The sequence below is a fragment of the Oncorhynchus tshawytscha genome, linkage group LG28 (assembly GCF_018296145.1).
Source record: "Oncorhynchus tshawytscha isolate Ot180627B linkage group LG28, Otsh_v2.0, whole genome shotgun sequence".
NCBI lineage: Eukaryota > Metazoa > Chordata > Actinopteri > Salmoniformes > Salmonidae > Oncorhynchus > Oncorhynchus tshawytscha.
Window position 1 is genome coordinate 6,574,590 of NC_056456.1, and position 25,013 is coordinate 6,599,602.

Here is a 25,013-nt window from a genome sequence, read left to right on the forward strand (position 1 = left end):
TCAGTTAACAATATATTGGAAAAGAGGGGTAAATGGAGGATATATGAAGAGAGGTTGATGATGGGGGGGGCACACACAGAAGCTACATCTAGACAAATGGACTGACCTTGGTTACTGATAAACCATGAAGACAAAGCCCTGGCAGAGACACAGACAAAGGCACTGTTAGGTATGCTATGCAGAGACACACAGACGGAGAGACAGACAAAGAAAAGACAGACAGAAAGAAAAGGAGTCGGGTAGACAGAATGAGAGGGAGGCAGACAGATAGAGAGCGACAGACAGACACACTGAGCCAGACAGACACACACAGACAGAAAGAGAAAGAGGGAGTCAACCAGACGGAAAAGGATAGAGACACACATGTACAAACACAGATACACAAAGACAGACAGAGAGACCCCCAGTAGCCACAGACAGAAAGACATATTGTATATGAGGACAGTCCTGCACTAGACCCCAGTAGCCACAGACAGAGAGACCCCTAGTAGCCACAGACATAGAGACATATTGTATATGTAGACAGTCCTGCACTAGACCCCATTAGCCACAGACAGAGAGACCCCAGTAGCCACAGACAGAGAGACATATTGTATATGAGGACAGTCCTGCACTAGACCCCAGCAGCCACAGACAGAGAGACCCCAGTAGCCACAGACAGAGAGACATATTGTATATGTAGACAGTCCTGCACTAGACCCCAGTAGCCACAGACAGAGAGACCCCCAGTAGCCACAGACAGAGAGACATATTGTATATGTAGACAGTCCTGCACTAGACCCCAGTAGCCACAGACAGAGATCAGGACTGTCTGTAGACAGATAAACAGGCCCAAGGACTGACTGAGTGTGAAAGTGTGTTCTGTTGCCTTCATGTTACAATGGGCCCTGGTCAAAAGTAGTGCACTATGTAGGGAATAGGGGTTATATTTTAGTTTGTTTGTGTGTGTGTGTGTCCCAAGAGCCCAGACAGAGTCAGATCAGAATACATATAGAGGTCAAAGATATCACGTAGATGGGACGTGTGTTTCCTACCATTTCATCATCCTCCCATAACCTACACTAAACACTGTGTGTGTGTGTGTGTGTGCCCCTCCCTACCAGCTGCCGCGATGATGACAAAGCGTTTATATCGCTTCTTCTTCTTTTGCCCCTTCCTATTTTCCTGTCTGTCTGTCTGTCTGTCTGTCTGTCTGTCTGTCTGTCTGTCTGTCTGTCTGTCTGTCTGTCTGTCTGTCTGTCTGTCTGTCTGTCTGTCTGTCTGTCTGTCTGTCTGTCTGTCTGTCTGTCTGTCTGTCTGTCTGTCTGTCTGTCTGTCTGTGTTTCTCCCTTCTTCTTCCCCTTCCCACTTTCCCTAATTTTCTCTCTTTCTTCCTTCTCTATTTCTCCCCCTTCTCCTGATTCTTTCCCTCTCTCCCTCCCCCTCTCCCTCCCCCTCTCTCCCTCCCCTTCTCTCTCCCTCCTTCTCTCTCTCTCCCCTCCTCCCCTCACCACCACCTCTCTCCCCCCCTCCACTTTTCCTCTCCCTCCCATCCCTCTGTCTCACCCAGCTCTGAGAGATAACCGTATCCAGCTCCACCAGTCAACAGGCACAGAGCTGTCCATCACCATTGGAGACATCCAGCTGTCAGACGAGGGGGAGTACACCTGCTCCATCTTCACCATGCCCGTCCGCACTGCCCGTGCCACCGTCACTGTGCTAGGTGTGTGTGTGTGTGTGTGTATTAATGCATAATTCTGTATTATACATTAACTTATTCATTCAGTCTGTGTGCTAGATACAGTAGTGGAGTACTGTATGTAGATTTCTTAGACTGAGTGCTGGCAGTGGTGGAAAAAGTACCCAATTGTCATACTTGAGTAAAAATAAAGATGCCTTAATAGAAAATGACAGTGAAAGTCACCCAGTAAAATACTACTTGAGTAAAAGTCTAAAAGGATTTGGTTTTAAATATACGTAGGCATCAAAAGTAAATGTAATTGCTAAAATAAACCTATGTATTGAAAGTAAAAGTATAAATAATTTCAAATTCCCTATATTAAGCAAACCAGACGGCACCATTTTTTTTTTTTTTTACGGAGAGCCAGGGACACACTCCAACTCTCAGACATAATTTACAAACAAAGCATTTGTGTTTAGTGAGTCCGCCAGATCAGAGGCAGTAGGGATGACCACTTGTTCCCTTTACAAACAAAGCATTTGTGTTTAGTGAGTCCGCCAGATCAGAGGCAGTAGGGATGACCACTTGTTCCCTTTACAAACAAAGCATTTGTGTTTAGTGAGTCCGACAGATCAGAGGCAGTAGGGATGACCACTTGTTCCCTTTACAAACAAAGCATTTGTGTTTAGTGAGTCCGCCAGATCAGAGGCAGTAGGGATGACCACTTGTTCCCTTGATAAGTGCATGAATTGGACCATTTTCCTGTCCTGTTAAGCATTCAAAATGTCACAAGTAATTTTGGGTTTCAAGGAAAATGTATGGAGTAAAAAGTATATTATTTTCTTTAGGAATGTAGTGAAGTAAAAGTAAAAGATGTCAAAAATATAAATTGTAAAGTACAGATACCCTCAAATTGACTTAAGTAGTAGTTTAAAGTGTTTTTACTGAAGTACTTTATACCACTGAGTGTCAGTAGCATGCAGCTGTATTACACTCTCTCTGTTCTGTATACTGTATACATGTCTGCTATATGTCTGTGGCAGGGTCCAAATGGCACCCTATTCCCTATATAGTGCACTTCTTTTGACCAGAGACCATAATACACTACAGTATATAGGGAATAGGTGTCCTTTCGGGATGCACAACACGTCTGTAAGTGTGTCTGTGTGTTAAATGTGCTCTCTCTCTCTCCCCCTTTCTCTCTCTCTCTCTCTCTCTTTCTCTCTTTCTCTCTCTTCTCTCTTCTCTCTCTCTATGTTTCTGTCTGTCTCTCTTGCTCTCTCTCTTTGTCAGGTGTCCCTGGTAAGCCTCAGATCTCTGGCTATGAGGATGCTGTGCAGGAAGGGGGCAAAGTCACCCTCACCTGCACCAGCTCCGGGAGCAAGCCTCCCGCCAAACTACACTGGTACAGGGACCAGAAGGAACTCACAGGTAAAGGTGGGAGGGAGAGAGGAGGGGAAGGGAGGGAAGGGAGAGAGGATGGGAGGGAGAGAGGAGGGGAAGGGAGGGAAGGGAGAGAGGATGGGAGGGAGAGAGAGAGAGAAGGGAGAGGGAGATAGAAGGAGAAAAAAGGGAGTGTGATAGATCATGAGAGACAGAAAAAAGAGAAAAAGAGAAAGATGTTTATGTATGAGTGAGAGAAGGGAAGGGAGATGGAGAGAATGTGTATGTATGAGTGAGAGAAGGGAAGGGAGATGGAGAGAATGTGTATGTATGAGTGAGAGAAGGGAAGGGAGATGGAGAGAATGTGTATGTATGAGTGAGAGAAGGGAAGGGAGATGGAGAGAATGTGTATGTATGTGATGAGAGAAGGGAAGGGGGAAGGGAGATGGAGAGAATGTGTATGTATGAGTGAGAGAAGGGAAGGGAGATGGAGAGAATGTGTATGTATGAGTGAGAGAAGGGAAGGGAGATGGAGAGAATGTGTATGTATGAGTGAGAGAAGGGAAGGGAGATGGAGAGAATGTGTATGTATGAGTGAGAGAAGGGAAGGGAGATGGAGAGAATGTGTATGTATGAGTGAGAGAAGGGAAGGGAGATGGAGAGAATGTGTATGTATGAGTGAGAGAAGAATGGAAGTGAGAGGGGAAGGGAGATGGAGAGAATGTGTATGTATGAGTGAGAGAAGGGAAGGGAGATGGAGAGAATGTGTATGTATGAGTGAGAGAAGGGAAGGGAGATGGGGAAGGGAGATGGAGAGAATGTGTATGTATGAGTGAGAGAAGGGAAGGGGGGGAGATGGAGAGAATGTGTATGTATGAGTGAGAGAAGGGAAGGGAGATGGAGAGAATGTGTATGTATTAGTGAGAGAAGGGAAGGAGATGGAGAGAATGTGTATGTATGAGTGAGAGAAGGGAAGGGGGAAGGGAGATGGAGAGAATGTGTATGTATGAGTGTGAGAGAAGGGGGAAGGGAGATGGAGAGAATGTGTATGTATGAGTGAGAGAGAGGGAAGGGAGATGGAGAGAATGTGTATGTATGAGTGAGAGAAGGGAAGGGAGATGGAGAGAATGTGTATGTATGAGAGAAGGGAAGGAGATGGAGAGAATGTGTATGAAGTGAGAGAAGGGAGATGGAGAGAATGTGTATGTATGAGTGAGAGAAGGGAAGGGAGATGGAGAGAATGTGTATGTATGTGTGAGAGAAGGGAAGGGAGATGGAGAGAATGTGTATGTATGAGTGAGAGAAGGGAAGGGAGATGGAGAGAATGTGTATGTATGAGTGAGAGAAGGGAAGGGGGAAGGGAGATGGAGAGAATGTGTATGTATTAGTGAGAGAAGGGAAGGGGGGGATGGAGAGAATGTGTATGTATGAGTGAGAGAAGGGAGGGGAAGGGAAGGGAGATGGAGAGAATGTGTATGTATGAGTGAGAGAAGGGAAGGGAGATGGAGAGAATGTGTATGTATGAGTGAGAGAAGGGAAGGGAGATGGAGAGAATGTGTATGTATGTGTGAGAGAAGGGAAGGGAGATGGAGAGAATGTGTATGTATGAGTGAGAGAAGGAAATAAATGGAGGTTGAAGAAAGGAGAGGATAATAGGAAAATTTGCAAGCTAGAGAAACTAGAGGGGAGGTGATGAGGCAGAACATAGCAAAACACTAAACAGAGAGCGAGAGAGCGAGAGAGAGGAGGTGGGGGAGAGGAAGGGGTTGGAAGGAGAGGAGAGGAGAGGAGAGGGAAGATGGGAGAGAGAGGGGGTGTAGATGGGATTCAGAGGGAGGGAGGGAGGGAGGGAGGGAGGAGGGGGGGAGGGAGGGAGGGAGGGAGGGAGGGAGGGAGGGAGGGAGGGAGGGAGGGATAGAAAGATAAAAAGTAAATAAGATTGAAAGGATAGAGGGGATAAACGGTAAAGCTAGGCGCTGAAAGCGGCGACACGGGGGGATGAGGCAGAACACAGAGGAAGCTGTAAACGAGAGAGAGAGGTCTGCGTCCCAAATGGAACCCTATACCCTATACCAAAAGCGGCCCTATAACCTATACTAAAAGGGTGCCATTTGGGATGCATCCAGGATGTTCTATTAGGGTAGATTGAGCGACCTTGGTTCCTGATAAACCATGAGAAGACTGAGGGAGAGCCACAGATAGTGAGTGGGGAGCATCCCAGTCATGTTGGAGACTATATGAGCTCAACCCTATGTGACACATATATGTGTTACTATCCTTGTGGGGACCAAACAATTCATTCCCATTCAAAATCCTATTTACCTTAACCCTATTCTTTACGTAACCCTAACCTTAACCCCAACCCTTAACCTAACTCTAACCTTAACCCCCAACCCTAACCTTAACCCCAACCCTTAACCTAACCTTAATCCCCAACCCTAAGCCTAACCCTAACCTTAACCCCAACTTTTAACCTAACTCTAACCTTAACCCCCAACCCTAACCTTAACCCCAACCCTTAACCTAACCTTAATCCCCAACCCTAACCATAACCTTAACCCCAACCCTTAACCTAACCCTAACCCTAACCCTAACCCTAACCCTAACCCTAACCTTAACCCCCAACCCTAACCTTAACCCCAACCCTTAACCTAACCTTAACCCCCAACCCTAAGCCTAACCCTAACCTTAACCTCAACCCTTAACCTAACTCTAACCTTAACCCCCAACCCTAACCTTAACCCCAACCCTTAACCTAACCTTAATCCCCAACCCTAAGCCTAACCCTAACCTTAACCCCAACCCTTAATCTAACCCTAACCTTAACCCCCAACCCTAAACCTAACCCTAATTGTAACCCTAACCCTAATTGTAACCCTAACCCCTAATTGTAACCCTAAACCTAACCCTAATTGTAACCCTAACCCCTAATTGTAACCCTAACCCCTAAATGTAACCCTAACCCTAATTGTAACCCTAACCCTAAACCTAACCCTAATTGTACCCTAACCCTAATTGTAACCCTAACCCTAAACCTAACCCTAATTGTAACCCTAACCCTAATTGTAACCCTAACCCTAAACCTAACCCTAATTGTAACCCTAACCCTAATTGTAACCCTAACCCTAAACCTAACCCTAATTGTAACCCTAACCCTAATTGTAACCCTAACCCTAAACCTAACCCTAATTTTACCCTAACCCTAAACCTAACCCTAATTTTACCCTAACCCTAATTGTAACCCTAACCCTAAACCTAACCCTAATTGTAACCCTAACCCTAAACCTAACCCTAATTGTAACCCTAACCCTAATTGTAACCCTAACCCTAATTGTAACCCTAACCCTAACCCCAATTGTAACCCTAACCCTAAACCTAACCCTAAACCTAACCCTAATTGTAACCCTAACCCTAATTGTAACCCTAACCCTAAACCTAACCCTAATTTTACCCTAACCCTAAACCTAACCCTAATTTTACCCTAACCCTAATTGTAACCCTAACCCTAAACCTAACCCTAATTGTAACCCTAACCCTAAACCTAACCCTAATTGTAACCCTAACCCTAATTGTAACCCTAACCCTAATTGTAACCCTAACCCTAAACCTAACCCTAATTGTAACCCTAAACCTAACCCTAATTGTAACCCTAACCCTAATTGTAACCCTAACCCTAATTGTAACCCTAACCCTAATTGTAACCCTAACCCTAATTTTAACCCTAACCCTAACCCCTAAGGCTAAAGTAGCCGTTTTCCTTGTGGGGACTGGGGAAAAGTTCCCACTTGTCAGAATGATCCTTGTTTTGTGGGGACTTCTGGCTTCTAGTCCCCACAAAGATAGTAAAACCAAAAACACACACTTTCTCTCTCACACACACGCACACACACACACCCAAACCCACACATACAGACTTGCAAAAGTATTCACCCCCCTTGGCATTTTTCCTATTTTGTTGCCTTACAACCTGGAATTAAAATATATTTTTGGTGGTTTTGTGTCATTTGATTTACACAACATGCCTACCACTTTGAAGATGCAACATATTTTTATTGTGAAACAAACAAGAAATAAGACAAAAAAACTGAACTTGAGCGTGCATAACTATCCACATAGTCAACACTTTGTAGAGCCACCTTTGGCAGCAATTACAGCTGCAAGTCTTTGGGGTCTCTGCAAGTCGCTTGTTTCTATAAGCTTGGCACATCTAGCCACTGGGCTTTTTACCCATTCTTCAAGGAGAAACTGCTCCAGCTCCTTCAAGTTGGATGGGTTCTGGTGGTGTACAGCAATCTTTAAGTCATACCACAGATTCTCAATTGGATTGAGGTCTGGGCTTTGACTAGGCCATTCCAAGACATTTAAATGTTTCCCCTTAAACCACTCGAGTGTTGCTTTAGCAGTATGCCTAGGGTCATTGTCCTGCTAGAAGGTGAACCTCCGTCCCAGTCTCAAATCTCTGGAAGACTGAAACAGGTTTCCCTCAAGAATTTCCCTGTATTTAGCGCCATCCATCATCCCTTCAATTCTGACCAGTTTCCCAGTCCCTGGCGATGAAAACATATCCACAGCATGATGCTGCCACCACCATGCTTGTCACGACTACTACCGAAGGTGGCTCCCCTTCCTGTTCGGGTGGCGCTCTGCGGTCGTCGTCACCGGCCTACTAGCTGCCACTGATCTTTTACTCCCCCTCCTTGTCTGTTTATTAGTTACACCTGTGTTTAGTTAGGTTAATTAGTTGGGCTTTATTATCCAGCCGGCCCGCCTGCTGGGTGTGCGGGATTGTTTTATGTGTACTTGCCTGTAAGTCACAGTTGTTCGTGTACGTGAGTTATTCGGGACTGTTTAGTTCCCCTGTGTTTTGGGGCATTTGTTTGAGTGGCGTCATTTTCACCTGTGTGGTGAATAAAGAAGTAGCGCTACTCTGAACCCTCTGTTTTCTGCGTCTGACTTCTTCCTCCACTACACCCCGGGCATTACAATGCTTCACTGTAGGGATGGTGTTCTTGGGGAGATGAGAGGTGTTGGGTTTTCGCCAGACATAGCATTTTCCTTGATGTCCAAATAGCTAAATTTTAGTCTCATCTGACCAAAGTACCTTCTTCCATATGTTTGGGGAGTCTCCCACATGCCTTTTGGCGAACACCAAACATGTTCACTTATTTTTTTATGGCCACTCTTCCGTAAAGCCCAGCTCTGTGGAGTGTACGGCTTAAAGTGGTCCTATGGACAGATACTCCAATCTCTGCTGTGGAGCTTTGCAGCTCCTTCAGGGTTATCTTTGGTCTCTTTGTTGCCTCTATGATTAATGCCCTCCTTGCCTGGTTTGTGAGTTTTGGTTGGGGGCCTCTCTTGGCAGGTTTGTTGTGGTGCCATATTCTTTCAATGTTTTACTAATGGATTTAATGGTGCTCTGTGGGATGTTCAAAGTTTCTGATATTTTTTTATAACCCAACCCTGATCTGTACTTCTCCACAATTTTGTCCCTGACCTGTTTGGAGAGCTCCTTGGTCTTCATGGTGCCACTTGCTTGGTGGTGCCCATTGCTTAGTGGTGTTGCAGACTCTGGGGCCTTTCAGAAGAGGTGTGTATAGACTGAGATCATGTGACAGATCATGTGACACTTAGATTGCACACAGGTGTACTTTATTTAACTAATTATGTGACTACGGAGGTAATTGGTTGCACCAGATCTTATATTAGGGGCTTCATTGCAAACGGGGTGAATACATATGCACTCACCACTTTTTATTTTTTTAATCTATTTTTGAAACAGGTCATTTTTTAAAATTTCACTTCACCAATTTGGACTGTTTTGTGTATGTCCATTACATGAAATCCAAATGAAAATCAATTTAAATGACAGGTTGTAATGCAACAAAATAGGACAAATGCCAAGGGGATGAATACTTTTTGCAAGGCACTGTACATACACACACACACACACACACACACACACACACACACACACACACACACACACACACACACACACACACACACACACACACACACACACACACTGGTCTCTTCAGTCAGTATTATAGCTGAAGAAAGGGAGCGAGGAGAGGCCGAGGAGATGAACATCACGGGTCAACGTGTTACTATGACACCCTCTCATACAGAGGCTGTGTTCCAATTAGCACCCTTTTCCCTATGTAGTGCACTGCTTTTGACCCTACCTTATAGGGTGGCATTTGAGATGGAACCATAGAGTGCTGTGCTGTAAGTAGCTAGGTTAGGATAGATGAGCACATAGACTGCTACTCACTTCTGCTACTTTGACGGGCTTACAGAGGTTAGAGAGGCTCAAAGGGGATGGAGAGAGGAAGAGAGGGCGAGAGAGAGGGACAGGGCTATGCTAGGAGAGAGAAATATGAAGGAAAGAGATAAAAAGAAAATGCTTGCATCCCAAATGGCATCCGATTTCCTTCATAGTGCTCTACTTTTGACCAGGACCATAGACCAGGGAATAGGGTGATGGTCCCTGGTCAAAAGTAGTGCACTATATAGGGAATAGGGTGCCATACGGGATGCATTTTGGACACGGAGAGAGAGAAAATAGGATATTAGGGAAGGGTCAGTGGAGGAAAAGGATGAAGGATGATGAAATGGTTGGGAGATGTAGAAAGAGTGTAGCTGAAGAGGTTTTAATTGAGAAGAATGGCTGGCTAAGTGCTGTGAAGAGGCTTTAAATATGAATGTTCTTGTACACTACAGTATGTAAGTGTAAGGGCTATTGATCAGCTGATGGGATCAATTTGTCTGCATTGAATTGGATGTAGCTCTGGTCAAAAGTAGTGCACTATATAGGGAATAGGGTGCCATTTGAGACGTGGGACATAATCTAAATGTATGGTATCATTATGGTGGATCCACAGATTCTAAATGTTCCCTGTGTGTGTGTGTGTGTCTGTGTGTTTGTGTGTTTGTGTGTGTGTGTGTGCACTCGTGTGCGCGTGGGTGAATGAGACAAAGAGAAAGAGAAATATCCTCCATATTACATAAATATTACTCAGTCAGCCACTGATATTACTGTATCTTGAATGTAAACTCATTTGACATAGCTTTTCATACAGTGGTAGTAAGTAGTACATCATCATTATGTGCAATGACAGTTAAAACGAGTACCCATGGTGACAATATGTTTGTGTCTGCAACGTGTGTGTGTCTCTCTATCTGTGTGTCTCTCCTCATTTGAGTGTATCTATGTGTGTGTGTGTGTATCTCTCTATCTGTGTGTCTCTCCTCATTTGAGTGCATCTATGTGTGTGTGTGTGTGTGTGTGTGTGTGTGTGTGTGCATCTCTCTATCTGTGTGTGTCTTCGTATGTGCATCCAGGTCGCCCTGATGTGGTGGAGTCTAACCCTGGTGAGCCGACCTACACAGTGATCAGTGAGCTGACTCTGACTGTGGGCCGAAGCGATGATAATGCTCTGATTGCCTGTGCTGTAGACCACCCTTCTCTGGCCCATGGGGACAAAGGGAGCGAGCAACGCATTAGAGTCCTGTGTAAGTGCTGCCTCCACTCGCCAAGGCCTGTCACTGCAACCACATGTACTTTCAGATCCATAATTATTGGCACCCTTGATAAAGATGAGCAAAATACTGATCTACAAAGTTTGCTAAAAGAAATTGGGAAATGATATTATTTTATAACTATACAATTACTCAGAGAAAGATATTTTGTTTAACAAATAACAGAAACAAATCTCTTAAAGATGAGGGTCAAAATTATTGGCACCCCTGTTTTTAACACACTTGCATCCTTCCCTTGTGAGGATAATGACACTGAGACTTTTTCTCAACTGTTTTCTGAGATTGGAGAACACACTGGGAGGGATCTTAGACCATTCCTCCATACAGAATCCTTCCAGATCCTTGATCTCCTTCGTCTGCTCTTATGGTCTGCCCTCTTCAATTCAAACCACAGGTTTTCAATGGGATTCAAGTCCGGTGACTGAGATGGCCATGGCAAATTATTGATTTTCTGGTCAAATAACCATTTCTTTGTGGAGTTTGATTAGTGCTTGGGGTTGTCATCTTTCTGGATGATCCACTTGCGGCCAAGTGTCAGCCTACTGGCAGAGAGAACCAGGTTTCTGGCTAAAATGTCCTGGTCAAGTTCATGATGTGTGTGGACAATGGACATGACTTCCGTGCAATGTATGTATGTGTTTGTGTGTGTGTGTGTGTGTGTATGTATCTATCTTCTCCAGTATATATGATGGCGATGTATTATTGTTTTTCTAGTCACCCCAGACGTAACTATCCAGCCAGAGAGTGATCTGCCCAGAGAGGGAGGAAAGTTCCACCTGCAGTGCATTGCCAACGGAAACCCCGAGTAAGACACACACACATACGCATTAACACACACACAAGCAAGCAAACATCCCTACACACACTCTCATGAACAACACATACACAAACATACACTGTAGCATCCGTACTGCATTATAGATGAACCTGCCTTAGACCAGTCAGTCTATTGATCGGCTCCTCTCCTCTCGTCCTCCTTCTCCCCCTTTCTCTCAGTCTCTGCCTCCCCCCTGTCCCACTCTGGCTGCATCCCAGATGGCTCCCAAATGGCACCCTATTCCCCATAAGGCTCTGGTCAGAAGTAGTACACTATGTAGAGAATAGGGTGCCATTTTGGATGCAGTCTATGTCTCCCTCTATCTCCCCATCACTGATCTCTCTCTCACCATGTCACTCACACTCACTTCACTCTAACTCAGTGTCTTTTCTGTCACAGCCGCGTCGAATCTTCCCCTCTTCCTTCTCGTCCTCACCAATAATTCTCTTCTATCTTGCTTTGCACCTTTTCCGCCCCCATCCTCCCCCATCCCTCGTCTCTTTGCTCTCCTTTAAGGTTATGCGTCAGCCTGTCACAGCCTCTCCAGTCACAGAATTCTTCCCAAATGGCAACCCATTTCCTATATAATCCCTATGGCACTGGTCAAAAGTAGTGCACTATGTAGGGAATAGGGTGGCATTCCGGATGCACCCAGAGTACTTCGTATAGTGTGTCTGAATAGACAACCAGCGTGTGAGTGACAGGGGAACCGATAGAGAGAGGGGAGAAGGGCTCAGCACATGCATATCCTTAAGAGGCCGCACAACATCAGAATATCTAACAGACCGGGATAGAGGGCAGGGAGAGAGAGTGTTTAATGTTAACTGTAAATTTGTGATTGTTTATTTCACTTGCTTTGGCAATGTTAATGTATGTTCCCCATGCCAATATATCCCCTTCGAATTGAAGAGAGAGAGAGAGAGAGAAAGAGAGAGAACATGCACAGCTCCTTGGGCCGAAGGACTAATGACCAGTCAGATACAGGCTGGGTCTCAGCTGTCAATCAAACACAATCACCATGGCAACATATTTGCTGCTCTAAATCTGACCCACCGTTTCTCGCAGACAAACTGACGCTGATTAAGTTTCACATTTAACAGCATAATACAATCAGGACATGTTTTATTACAGCGATACGGCTTGTTTCTGAGAATGTCTTGACTTGATGAACAAGAGCTATTTCAAGACGCTTTAATCAAACAAAATGGAATGTTCCCCCTCTACTGGAGGACTATCGCATTCCATTACATAACATTCCGGTCCATTCCTATCTACATCAAGGCAAAGGGTGGCTACTTTGAAGAATCTCAAATATAAAATATATTTTGATTTGTTGAACACTTTCTTTTGGTTACTACATGATTCTATATGTGTTATTTCATAGTTGTGATGTCTTCACTTTTATTCTACAATGTAGAAAATAGTAAAAAGAAAGAAAAACCCTGGAATGAGTATGTGGGTCCAAACGTTTGGCTGGTACTGTATTTGATCAGCAGACCCTGCTTGCAATTGCATACCATTTCCCTATGAGTAGTCAGTTATAAACCTCAGTCCATTCTGTAACACAGTTATGCCCAGATGATGGCATTACATGCTGGAGCCTTAGTACATTATTGCACACTTGGCACTCAATCCATACACACACATGAAACACAACCATACATACTATTCACTCTATGTAATGAACAAGGACAAACAGTGCCCAAGGGAAAATGTTCATACCCCTTGACTTATTCCACATTTTGTTGTGTTACAACCTGCATTTTTTTCTCTCACCCATCTACACAAAGTGAAAACATGTTTTAGAGATGAAATACAGAACAATCTAATTCACATAAGTATTCACACCCCTGAGTCAATACATGTTACAATCACCTTTGGCAATGATTACAGCTGTGGGTCTTTCTGGGTAAGTCTCTAAGAGTACATTATGTGCACATTATTATTATTTTTTAAATGACAAGCTCTGTCATGTTAGTTGTTGATCATTGCTAGACAGGTATTTTCAAGCTTGGCACACCTGTATTTGGGGAGTTTCTCACATTCTTCTCTGCAGATCCTCTCAAGCTCTGTCAGGTTGGATGGGGAGCGTCGCTGCACAGCTATTTTCAGGTCTCTCCAGAGATGTTCGATCAGATTCAAGTCCAGGCTCTGGCTGGGCCACTCAAGGACATTCAGAGACTTGTCCTGAAGCCACTCCTGCGTTGTCTTGGCTGTGTGTTTAGGGCCGTTGTCCTGTTGGAAGGTGAACCCAGTCTGAGGCCCTGAGCACTCTGGAGCAGGTTTTTATTAAGGATCTCTCTGTACTTTTCCTAGGAGTGGCTTCTGTCTGGCCACTCTACCATAAAGGCCTGATTGGTGGAATGCTGCAGAGATGGTTGTCCTTCTGGAAGGTTCTCCCATCTCTACAGAGGAACTCTGGAGCTCTGTCAGAGTGACCGTTGGGTTCTTGGGTCACCTCCCTGACCAAGGCCCTTCAATCAAATAGATTTATGAAGCCCTTTTTATATCAGCAGATGTCACAAAGTGTTATACACAAACCCAACCTAAAACCCAAAACAGCAAGTAATGCGTAGAAGGACAGTGGCAAGGAAAAACTCCCTAGAAAGGCAGGAATCTAGGAAGAAACTTAGAGAGGAACTGGGCTCTGAGGGGTGGCCAGTCCTCTTCAGGCTGTGCCGGGTGGAGGTTATAAGAGTACATGGCCATTTAAGGCTAGATTGTTCTTCAAGATGTTCAAATGTTCATAGATGACCAGCAGGGTCTCCCCCGATAGATGACCAGCAGGGTCATTTGTACATTTGAATGTCGCACTAGTGGGACCTACAGTAGAAGGACATTTTGTCTGGTGCTTTAGCGTTTGAGCGAGAGAGAAAGAGCCCATTTGAATTTCCTGCTGCGCAATAAAATTCTCAGCAACAACAGAGTGATCAAATTAAGATACCACATCTGTAAGTATAAGTGAAAGATGAACTCTGAAGATATTCATATGCCCCTAAAATGTATTAATCACATCAACAAATTCAGTTATACAATACTCATATTTACATAATTGATTCTTGTATCACACTGGTAAACAGTCTGTTCTGCTGTATGTACTGTATGTTGCCCACTGTCCATTTTTTATATTCTAATATCTTTGTCCACTCTCGTTCGTTCGTTTGGTCTGTCTGTCTGTCTGTCTGTCTGTCTGTCTGTCTGTCTGTCTGTCTGTCTGTCTGTCTGTCTGTCTGTCTGTCTGTCTGTCTGTCTGTCTGTCTGTCTGTCTGTCTCTCTCTCTCTCTCTCTCTCTCTCTCTCTCTCTCAGGCCTATCTCGTACGTGTGGCAGAAGAAGGATGGAGAGCTCCCCGCTGGCCAAGGTGGATGGTAGTGTCCTGCGCTTTGAGATGCTCAACAAATCAGACAACGGCATGTACCTTTGTCAGGCCGACAATGGCATCGGGAAGGTGCAGGGACAGTACACACTGTTGGTGCAAGGTACTGACCTTAGAAAGAGAGGAGGAGAGAGAGAGACAGGGAGACAGAGACAGAGAGAGACAGAGAGAGAGACAGAGACAGACAGAGACAGAGACACAGAGAGAGAGAGACAGAGAGAGAGACAGAGAGAGCTAGAGGGTGGTGGTAGAGAAGCAGCTTGTCCAGGGCAGAATGTTTCTTTTTCTTCTTCGTCATTAGGATTTATTTCTGCTGTTGTGTGGTTTCTACTTCCACTTTTACTTTCACGTTTCTTTTCTGATTTGATTTACGTTTCTTTTCTGTTTATTTCTCTTTATCCACCACACCATCCACCTTGCGCTTCACTCCTTCGCTTTTTTGCTAAACATCCATCCTGTGCACTGTGCCAATGTCTCGCCTTTCTCTTTCTCTCTCTACTCCTCCTTTCCATATTCCCTTCATGTCTTCTCCTTTATCCAAGACCTGACCGATGATTCAGACTACCTCTTCCCTACCTCTTTCTATCTACCCTCCTCTTCTCCGACTTCTGACTCCCCCCCTCCTTCTCTTTTTCATGATTCTTTCTCTCAATCCACATCCCTTATGTCAACAATGTCTGGCACCGGGTCTGGGTTGTCTGCCTCCACATCCCTACCTGCCACTTCTCCTCCTGTTGTCTTCTCCTTCTCTATCCCTTACCCATCTGACCTTACTATCACCCCTTCCCCTTATCCCTCCTCTTCATCCCCCTCTACCTCTTCTCCCTCTCCGTCTCACTCTCCTCCTCCTGCCAATGTTCCATCTACCTCTCTTTCCAACTCTCTCTTCCCTGATCTTCCACTGTCTCACGAACCCCTTCCCCCCTCCTCCTCTGACTCCTCCTCCCCCTCTTCTTCTCCCTCCTCTTCTTCCCCTCCTCCTACCAGCGTTACTCATTCTGTCGCTCCCCCTCCTCTGTCTCCCTCACTCCCTCCTCAGTTCCCATACAGCTGAATGGAGTTTACAGTTTCACAGGTAAATTATCTCAGTTACACAATCGGACAGTATGTACACACACACACACACACACACACACACACACACACACACACACACACACACACACACACACACACACACACACACACACACACACACACACACACACACACACACACACACACACACACACAAACACACACACAGGAATTAACAGTTGTACCGTCACAAACAAACATATTCACAGACTCTCAGAGATCCTAATAGTATCCTAATTGCACTGTGGGTAAACAAGAAAGGCAGTTCGTGGAGTCTACATAAACATAGACCAGGTAGACTTTACTGAGGAAGGTGTAGACATTGCATGTGACCAGGATTTCTCATCATAGAGGATTTGGGTGTAGGGTGAAGTTGCCCCTTGACACTGGTCTTGGGTCAGTTTCGTATTTCCCCTACTAAGGTTACGATTGGGGAGGGAAAGCTGATCCAAGATCTGTACCTAGGGGAAACTTTACCCCGGAGGGGCATTTCATTTTCAACCACAATCACCTCACCCCTCCACTGTTTCCATATTTTAAGTTTTTTTTATTTTCTCCTGTTTTTGTCTTCCTTCATTCTGACCCCTTACATGTCGCACTCGTCAATCCATCATCCATCCATCCATCCATCCATCCTCTTGAGGAGATGGTCCAGACAACATTGCAGGTATATTTTTTCAGTCACCTGTCTATCTCTGTCTGTCTGTCTGTCTGATATAAAGAAAGTAGTAGTGTGGGGACAGTGTGAACTGAACTCTCTAATAAATGCTTTCATCCTTCTTCCCCCACATACAGGGCATTCTGAAAGTATTCAGACCCCTTGTCTTTTTCCACATTTTGTTACGTTACAGCCGTATTCTAAAATTGATTGAATACATTTTTGGGGATAAATCTACACACAATACCCCATACTGACAAAGTGAAAAGAGGTTTTAAGAAATGTTTGAAATGTTCATTCCCGAACTACAACATTTTCAGACAAGATAGAACTGCCAAAGGGGGCGGTGTTGCTATCTACTGCAAAGATAGCCTGCAGAGTTCTGTCCTACTATCCAGGTCTGTACCCAAACCATTTGAACTTCAACTTTTAAAAATCCACCTCTCTAAAAACAAGTCTCTCACCGTTGCTGCCTGCTATAGACCACCCTCTGCCCCCAGCTGTGCTCTGGACACCATATGTGAACTGATTGCCCCCCATCTATCTTCAGGGCTCGTACTGCTAGGCGACCTAAACTGGAACATGCTTAACACCCCAGCCTTCCTACAATCTAAGCTTGATGCCCTCAATCTCACACAAATTATCAATGAACCTACCAGGTACCTCCCCAAAGCCGTAAACCCTCATAGATATCATCCTAACCAACTTGCCCTCTAAATACAACTCTGCTGTCTTCAACCAAGATCTCAGCGATCACTGCCTCATTGCCTGCATCCGTAATGGGTCAGCAGTCAAACGACCTCCACTCATCACTGTCAAACGCTCCCTGAACACTTCAGCTAGCAGGCCTTTCTAATCCTGGACCTGGCCGGGGTATCCTGGAAGGATATTGATCTCATCGCGTCAGTAGGATGCCTGGTTATTTTTTTAAATTAAATATTTTTTTAAATGCCTTCCTAAATGCCTTCCTAACCATCTTAAATAAGCATGCCCCATTCAAGAAATGTAGAACCAGGAACAGATATAGCCCTTGGTTCTCCCCAGACCTGACTGCCCTTAACCAACACAAAAACATCCTATGGCGTTCTGCATTAGCAACGAACAGCCCCCGTGATATGCAGCTTTTCAGGGAAGCTAGAAACCAATATACACAGGCAGTTAGAAAAGCCAAAGCTAGCTTTTTCAAGCAGAAATTTGCTTCCTACAACACTAACTCAAAAAAGTTCTGGGACACTGTAAAGTCCATGGAGAATAAGAACACCTCCTCCCAGCTGCCCACTGCACTGAAGATAGGAAACACTGTCACCACTGATAAATCCACTATAATTGAGAATTTCAATAAGCATTTTTCTACGGCTGGCCATGCTTTCCACCTGGCTACCCCTACCCCGGGTCAACAGCACTGCACCCCCCACAGCAACTCGCCCAAGCCTCCCCCATTTCTCCTTCTCCCAAATCCAGTCAGCTGATGTTCTGAAAGAGCTGTAAAATCTGGACCCCTACAGATCAGCCAGGCTAGACAATATGGACCCTTTCTTTCTAAAATTATCTGCCGAAAGTGTTGCCACCCCTATTACTAGCCTGTTCAACCTCTCTTTCGTGTCGTCTGAGATTCCCAAAGATTGGAAAGCAGCTGCGGTTATCTCCCTTTAAGGGGGGGACACTCTTGACCCAAACTGCTACAGACCTATATCTATCCTACCCTGCCTTTCTAAGGTCTTCGAAAGCCAAGTCAACAAACAGATTACCGACCATTTCGAATCTCACCATACCCTCTCTGCTGCTATGCAATCTGGTTTCAGAGCTGGTCATGGGTGCACCTCAGCCACGCTCAAGGTCCTAAACGATATCTTAACCGCCATCGATAAGAAACATTACTGTGCAGCCGTATTCATTGATCTGGCCAAGGCTTTCGACTCTGTCAATCACCACATCCTCATCGGCAGACTCGACAGCCTTGGTTTCTCAAATGATGGCCTCGCCTGGTTCACCAACTACTTCTCTGATAGAGTTCAGTGTGTCAAATCGGAGGGTCTGCTGTCCGGACCTCTGTCAGTCTCTATGGGGGTGCCACAGGGTTCAATTCTTGGACCGACTCTCTTCTCTGTATACATCAATGATGTCGCTCTTGCTGCTGGTGAGTCTCTGATCCACCTCTACGCAGACGGCACCATTCTGTATACTTCTGGTCCTTCTTTGGACACTGTGTTAACAACCCTCCAGGCAAGCTTCAATGCCATACAACTCTCCTTCCGTGGCCTCCAATTGCTCTTAAATACAAGTAAAACTAAATGCATGCTCTTCAACCGATCGCTGCCGGCACCTGCCCGCCTATCCAACATCACTACTCTGGACGGCTCTGACTTAGAATACGTGGACAACTACAAATACCTAGGTGTCTGGTTAGACTGTAAACTCTCCTTCCAGACCCACATCAAACATCTCCAATCCAAGTTTTTAAATCTACTACCCACCATTTGCGACCTATTTCGCAACAAAGCATCCTTCACTCATGCTGCCAAACCCACTGGCTCCATGTAAAACTGACCATCCTAGGTAAAGTCCCCTCGATCTCAGCTGTCTTTCAAAATAGCCTCACCAATACCCTACTCAACAAATTGGATGCAGTATATCTCAGTCACCCCCGTTTTGTCAATTCTTTCAAAGCCCCTTACTACCCACCTGGAACGACCTACAAAAATCTCTGAAACTGGAAACACTTATGTCCCAAACCCAGCTGGCTCCATGTCAGCTACAAGACCCTGCAGGTAAAGCCCCCTATATCTCAGCCCAATCAACTACATCACCCACCTGTATTTATTTTATTTTATTTATTTATTTATTTTACTCCTTTGCACCCCATTATTTTTATTTCTACTTTACAGTGCATATCAGAGCCAAAACCAAGCCATGAGGTCAAAGGAATTCTCTGTAGAACTCCAAGACAGGATTGTTTCGAGGCACAGATCTGTGGATGGGTACCAAAAAATGTCTGCAGCATTGAAGGTCCCCAAGAACACAGTGGCCTCCAGCATTCTTAAATGGAAGAAGTTTGGAACCACCAAGACTCTTCCTAGAGCTGGCCGCCTGGCCAAACTGAGGCATCGGGTGACAAGGGCCTTGGTCAGGGAGGTGACCAAGAACCCCATGGTTACTCTGACAGCTCTAGAGTTACTCTGTGGAGATGGGAGAACCTTCCAGAAGGACAACCATCTCAGCAACACTCCACCACTCCTCAGTAAAAGGCACATGACAGCCCACTTGGAGTTTGCCAAAAGGCAACTAAAGGACTCTCAGACCATGAGAAACAAAATTCTCTGGTCTGATGAAACCAAGATTGAACTCTTTGGCCTGAATGCCAAGCGTCACGTCTGGAGGAAAGCTGGCACCATCCCTATAGTGAAGCATGGTGGAGGCAGCATTTTGCTGTGGGAATGTTTTTTAGCGTCAGGGACTGGGAGACTAGTCAGGATCGAGGGAAAGACGAACTGCAAAAAGTCAGAGATCCTTGATGAAAACCTGCTCAGGACCACAGACTAGGGTGAAGGTTCACCTTCCAACAGGACAACAAACCTAAGCACACAACCAAGTCAATGCAGAAGTGGCCTGGGGACAAGTCTCTGAATGTCCTTGAGTGGTCCAGCCAGAGCTAGGACTTGAACCCGATCGAACATCTCTGGAGAGACCTGAAAATAGCTGTGCAGTGACACTCCCCATCCAACCTGACAGAGCTTGAGAGGATCTGCAGAGAAGAATGGGAGAAACTCCCCAAATTCGCATTTGCCAAGCTTGTAGTGTCATACCCAAGAAGACGAGGCTGTAATTGTGTTTTGACAAAGTACTGAGTGAAGGGTCTAAATAGTTATGTAAGTGTGATATTTCAACTTTTAATTAAAAAAAAATTGAAACAAAAAATATAAAATACTGTTTATGCTTTTTCATTATGAGGTATTGTGTGTAGAATGATGAGGGGAAAAATTACGTAATCAATTTTAGAACAAGGCTGCAAAGTAACAAAATGTGGAAAAAGTGAAGGAGTCTGAATACTTTCCGAATGCACTTTTCATATGGTTTTCTTTCTCTGACCTGCTCTCCCGCTCTCTCTCTCTCTCTCACACACACACACACACACACACACACACACACACACACACACACACACACACACACACACAGACACACACACACACACACACACACACACACACACACACACACACACCTCTATAGTACCCCATACATACATAAACATGTACCTTTAAGTGGTCTGAGTCAGTAACACTGTGTGTGTAATATGCAAGGGTCAGGCTCAGAGGTTCCTGTCTTGTCTCATGGTTCCTAAATGCGTTCCAAATGGCACCCTGTTTCCTATACATGTGCACAACTTGTGACCAGAGGTCTATGGGTTTCCCTATGGGCCCTTGTCAAAAGTAGTGCATTATGTAGGAAATAGGGTGCCATTTGGGCCACTGCCCCTGTCTCATTTCCCTGGTGGTGCTGACAGCAGGGTTTATGTGCTAATTCACAATACTGCCTCCTCAGCAAGGACTGTCTCTCTCTTTCACCTCCTCCTTGGCCACCCCCCTGCTGTGCTTCTCTCTCTTCTCTCTGATGGAGGCTACCAGTCAGGGGCCCCTCTCTATCCTCCTCTCCTCCCCTGTGTTTGGGTCTTGGTTGGCTGTGTCTGCTTCCTAAATGTCATCCTATTGCCTGTGTAGTGCACTACTTTGGACCAGAGCCCATAAGGATCACCATAGGGCTCTGGAGCTAGGAACAGCATTTCGCTACATTAGCAATAACATCTGCTAAACATGTGTATAAAATTGGATTTGATTCAGCCAAAAGTAGTGCACTAAATAGGGAATAGGATGACATTTATGACACGGACGGTTGGCTATGTCTCTATTTCTCGCCCTTGGTTTATTATCAAGGCATCGTGTGGTGGTGCCACTCACTTCACCACAATCCTCTGTATTTTCCTCTTGTATCTCAGTCTCGCTGTACGTTATGTTTTCTTGCCTTTGGTCTCACAGTTCTGTAGCTACATCTGGGTGACTATCTGTCAATGTGACAGTGAGCTTGATAGAGGGTTTGAACCAATGCCATGCAAAGTTAAAGAGGTGTTTCGTGAGCTACCAGATGCAATTAATATCATATTTTCTGTGGAATAGAGAGTGGTGTAGTTTGATGATCAGCCTCTAACATACGCTAAGTACGCCACCAGGTAGATTATGGCTACGTCACAAATGGCACCGAATTCCCTATGTACGGTAGTGAGCCCTGGTCAAAAGTAGTGCACTATATTGGGAATAGGGTGCCATTTAAGATGCTACCTACATTATACATCACTCACACAATGGATGCATAAAAGAATGTGCTTTATACTTTTAATGACTTTTTTATGTTCCATTCGGTTTAATGCATCTGGTGTATTCATGCATCTTTAATTTTGCGTGGTTTTCTCATCCTTTTCTTTGGGGTCTAGATTAGTTTGTAATGTTTCAGTTTTTAGACTAACGCCGTCTCTTTCCCTCTTATCTCTCCTCTCTCCCTTCCTTTCTGCCTTTCTCTTTTTCTCTCTCTTCTGTCCCTCTCCCTCTTTCTCTCTCTCTCCCTCTTCTGTCTTTCTCCCTCTCTTTTTCTCTCTTTCTTTCTTTCTTTCTTTCTTTCTTTCTTTCTTTCTTTCTTTCTTTCTTTCTTTCTTTCTTTCTTTCTTTCTTTCTTTCTCTCTCTCTCTTGCTCTCTCCTGTCTTTGTCCCAGATCCCACTGCCATGTCTACCTCTTCAGGAGTGGACCATGCTGTGATTGGAGGAGTGGTGGCGGTCATCGTCTTCATCCTGCTCTGTCTGCTCATCGTCTTGGGCAGATACCTCATCAGACACAAAGGTGACCCTTGACCCTTACCAAATCAAATCAAATGTGTTTATATAGCCCTTCGTACATCAGCTGATATCTCAAAGTGCTGTACAGAAACCCAGCCTAAAACCCCAAACATCAAGCAATGCAGGTGTAGAAGCACGGTGGCTAGGAAAAACTCCCTAGAAAAGGCCTAAACCTAGGAAGAAACTTAGAGAGGAACCAGGCTATGTGGGGTGGCCAGTCTTCTTCTGGCTGTGCCGGGTGGAGATTATAACAGAACATGGCCAAGATGTTCAAATGTTCATAAATGACCAGCATGGTCAAATAATAATAATCACAGTAGTTGTCGAGGGTGCAGCAAGTCAGCACCTCAGGAGTAAATGTCAGTTGGCTTTTCATAGCCGATCATTAAGAGTATCTCTACCACTCCTGCTGTCTCTAGAGAGTTGAAAACAGCAGGTCTGGGACAGGTAGCACGTCCGGTGAACAGGTCAGGATTCCATAGCCGCAGGCAGAACAGTTGAAACTGGAGCAGCAGCACGGCCATGTGGACTGGGAAAAGCAAGGAGTCATCATGCCAGGTAGTCCTGAGGCATGGTCCTAGGGCTCAGGTCCCCCGGGAGAGAGAAAGAAAGAGATAAAGAGAGAATTAGAGCGAGCATACTTAAATTCACACAGGACACCGGATAAGACAGGAGAATTACTCCAGGTATAACAAACTGACCCTGGCCCCCCGACACATAAACTACTGCAGCATAAATACTGGAGGCTGAAACAGGAGGGGTCAGGAGACACTGTGGCCCCATCCGTTGATACCCCCTGACAGGGCCAAACAGGAAGGATATAACCCCACCCACTTTGCCAAAGCACAGCCCCCACACCACTAGAGGGATATCTTCAACCACCAACCTACCATCCTGAGACAAGGCTGAGTATAGCCCACAAAGATCTCCGCCACGGCACAACCCAAGGGGGCCGCCAACCCAGACAGGAAGATCACATCAGTGACTCAACCCACTCCAGTGACGCACCCCTCCTAGGGACGGCATGAAAGAGCACCAGTAAGCCAGTGACTCAGCCCCTGTAATAGGGTTAGAGGCAGAGAATCCCAGTGGAAAGAGGGGAACCGGCCAGGCAGAGACAGCAAGGGCGGTTCGTTGCTCCAGAGCCTTTCCGTTCACCTTCCCACTCCTGGGCCAGACTACACTCAATCATATGACCCACTGAAGTGATGAATCTTCAGTAAAGACTTAAAGGTTGAGACCGAGTCTGCGTCTCTTACATGGGTAGGCAGACCATTCCATAAAAATGGAGCTCTATAGGAGAAAGCCCTGCCTCCATCTGTTAGCTTAGAAATTCTAGGGACAATTAGGAGGCCTGCGTAGTGTACGTGTAGGTATGTACGGCAGGACCAAATCAGAGAGATAGGTAGGAGCAAGCCCATGTAATGCTTTGTAGGTTAGCAGTAAAACCTTGAAATCAGCCCTTGCCTTAACAGGAAGCCAGTGTAGGGAGGCTAGCACTGGAGTAATATGATCAAATTGTTGGGTTCTAGTCAGGATTCTAGCAGCCGTATTTAGTACTAACTGAAGTTTATTTAGTGCTCTATCCGGGTAGCCTTGAAAGTAGAGCATTGCAGTAGTCTAACCTAGAAGTAACAAAAGCATGGATTAATTTTTCTGCATCATTTTTGGACAGAAAGATTCTGATTTTTGCAATGTTACGTGGATGGAAAAAAGCTGTCCTTGAAACAGTCTTGATATGTTCGTCAAAAGAGAGATCAGGGTCCAGAGTAACGCCGAGGTCCTTCACAGTTTTATTTGAGACGGCTGTACAACCATTAAGATTAATTGTCAGATTCAACAGAAGATCTCTTTGTTTCTTGGGACCTAGAACAAGCATCTCTGTTTTGTCCGAGTTTAAAAGTAGAACGTTTGCAGCCATCCACTTCCTTATGTCTGAAACACAGGCTTCTAGTGAGGGCAATTTTGGGGCTTCACCATGTTTCATTGAAATGTACAGCTGTGTGCCATCCGCATAGCAGTGAAAGTTAACATTATGTTTTCGAATGACATCCCCAAGAGGTAAAATATATAGTGAAAAAAATAGTGGTCCTAAAACGGAACCTTGAGGAACACCGAAATTTAAAGTTGATTTGTCAGAAGACAAACCATTCACAGAGACAAACTGATATCTTTCCGACAGATAAGATCTAAACCAGGCCAGAACTTGTCCGTGTAGACCAATTTGGGTTTCCAATCTCTCCAAAAGAATGGTTTCCAATCTCTCCAAAAGAATACCATAACACATATCCCCACTCAAGAGGAGGCTCTTGGGAGGAGCTATAGGAGGACCGGCTCATTGTAATGGCTGGAATGGAATCAATGCAACAGTATCCTCCTATAGCTCCTACCACCAGCCTCCACTGCCCCACTCAATCACTTCTCATTCCCCTCCAAGACCACTGCTTTTCTAATTCAAGTGTAGTCATTGTAGTTATTTCACTATTTTTCCATCGTTCATTTTCCTCTCCACTGCTACTTTAGCCTGGGTACCAGTCTATTTGTGCTAACATTCTGCTCCTTGCCACTCCTTGTCATGGCAAACATGTTTGACATGTATGTTTGGCATATGACACAGA

At 45.1% G+C, this 25,013-nt stretch overlaps 1 protein-coding gene across 1 annotated transcript in view; it reads left to right on the forward strand.

Moving 5' to 3' along the window:
* Positions 1-25,013, forward strand: part of LOC112227310 (cell adhesion molecule 3-like) — a 70,679-nt gene that overhangs the window by 40,993 nt on the left and 4,673 nt on the right. The window contains 8 exon segments of the mRNA XM_042308104.1: positions 1,550-1,702; positions 2,954-3,091; positions 10,388-10,558; positions 11,300-11,390; positions 14,710-14,748; positions 14,750-14,880; positions 16,501-16,521; positions 22,274-22,399. Of these exon segments, the coding sequence (XP_042164038.1) occupies positions 1,550-1,702; positions 2,954-3,091; positions 10,388-10,558; positions 11,300-11,390; positions 14,710-14,748; positions 14,750-14,880; positions 16,501-16,521; positions 22,274-22,399 (870 nt within the window).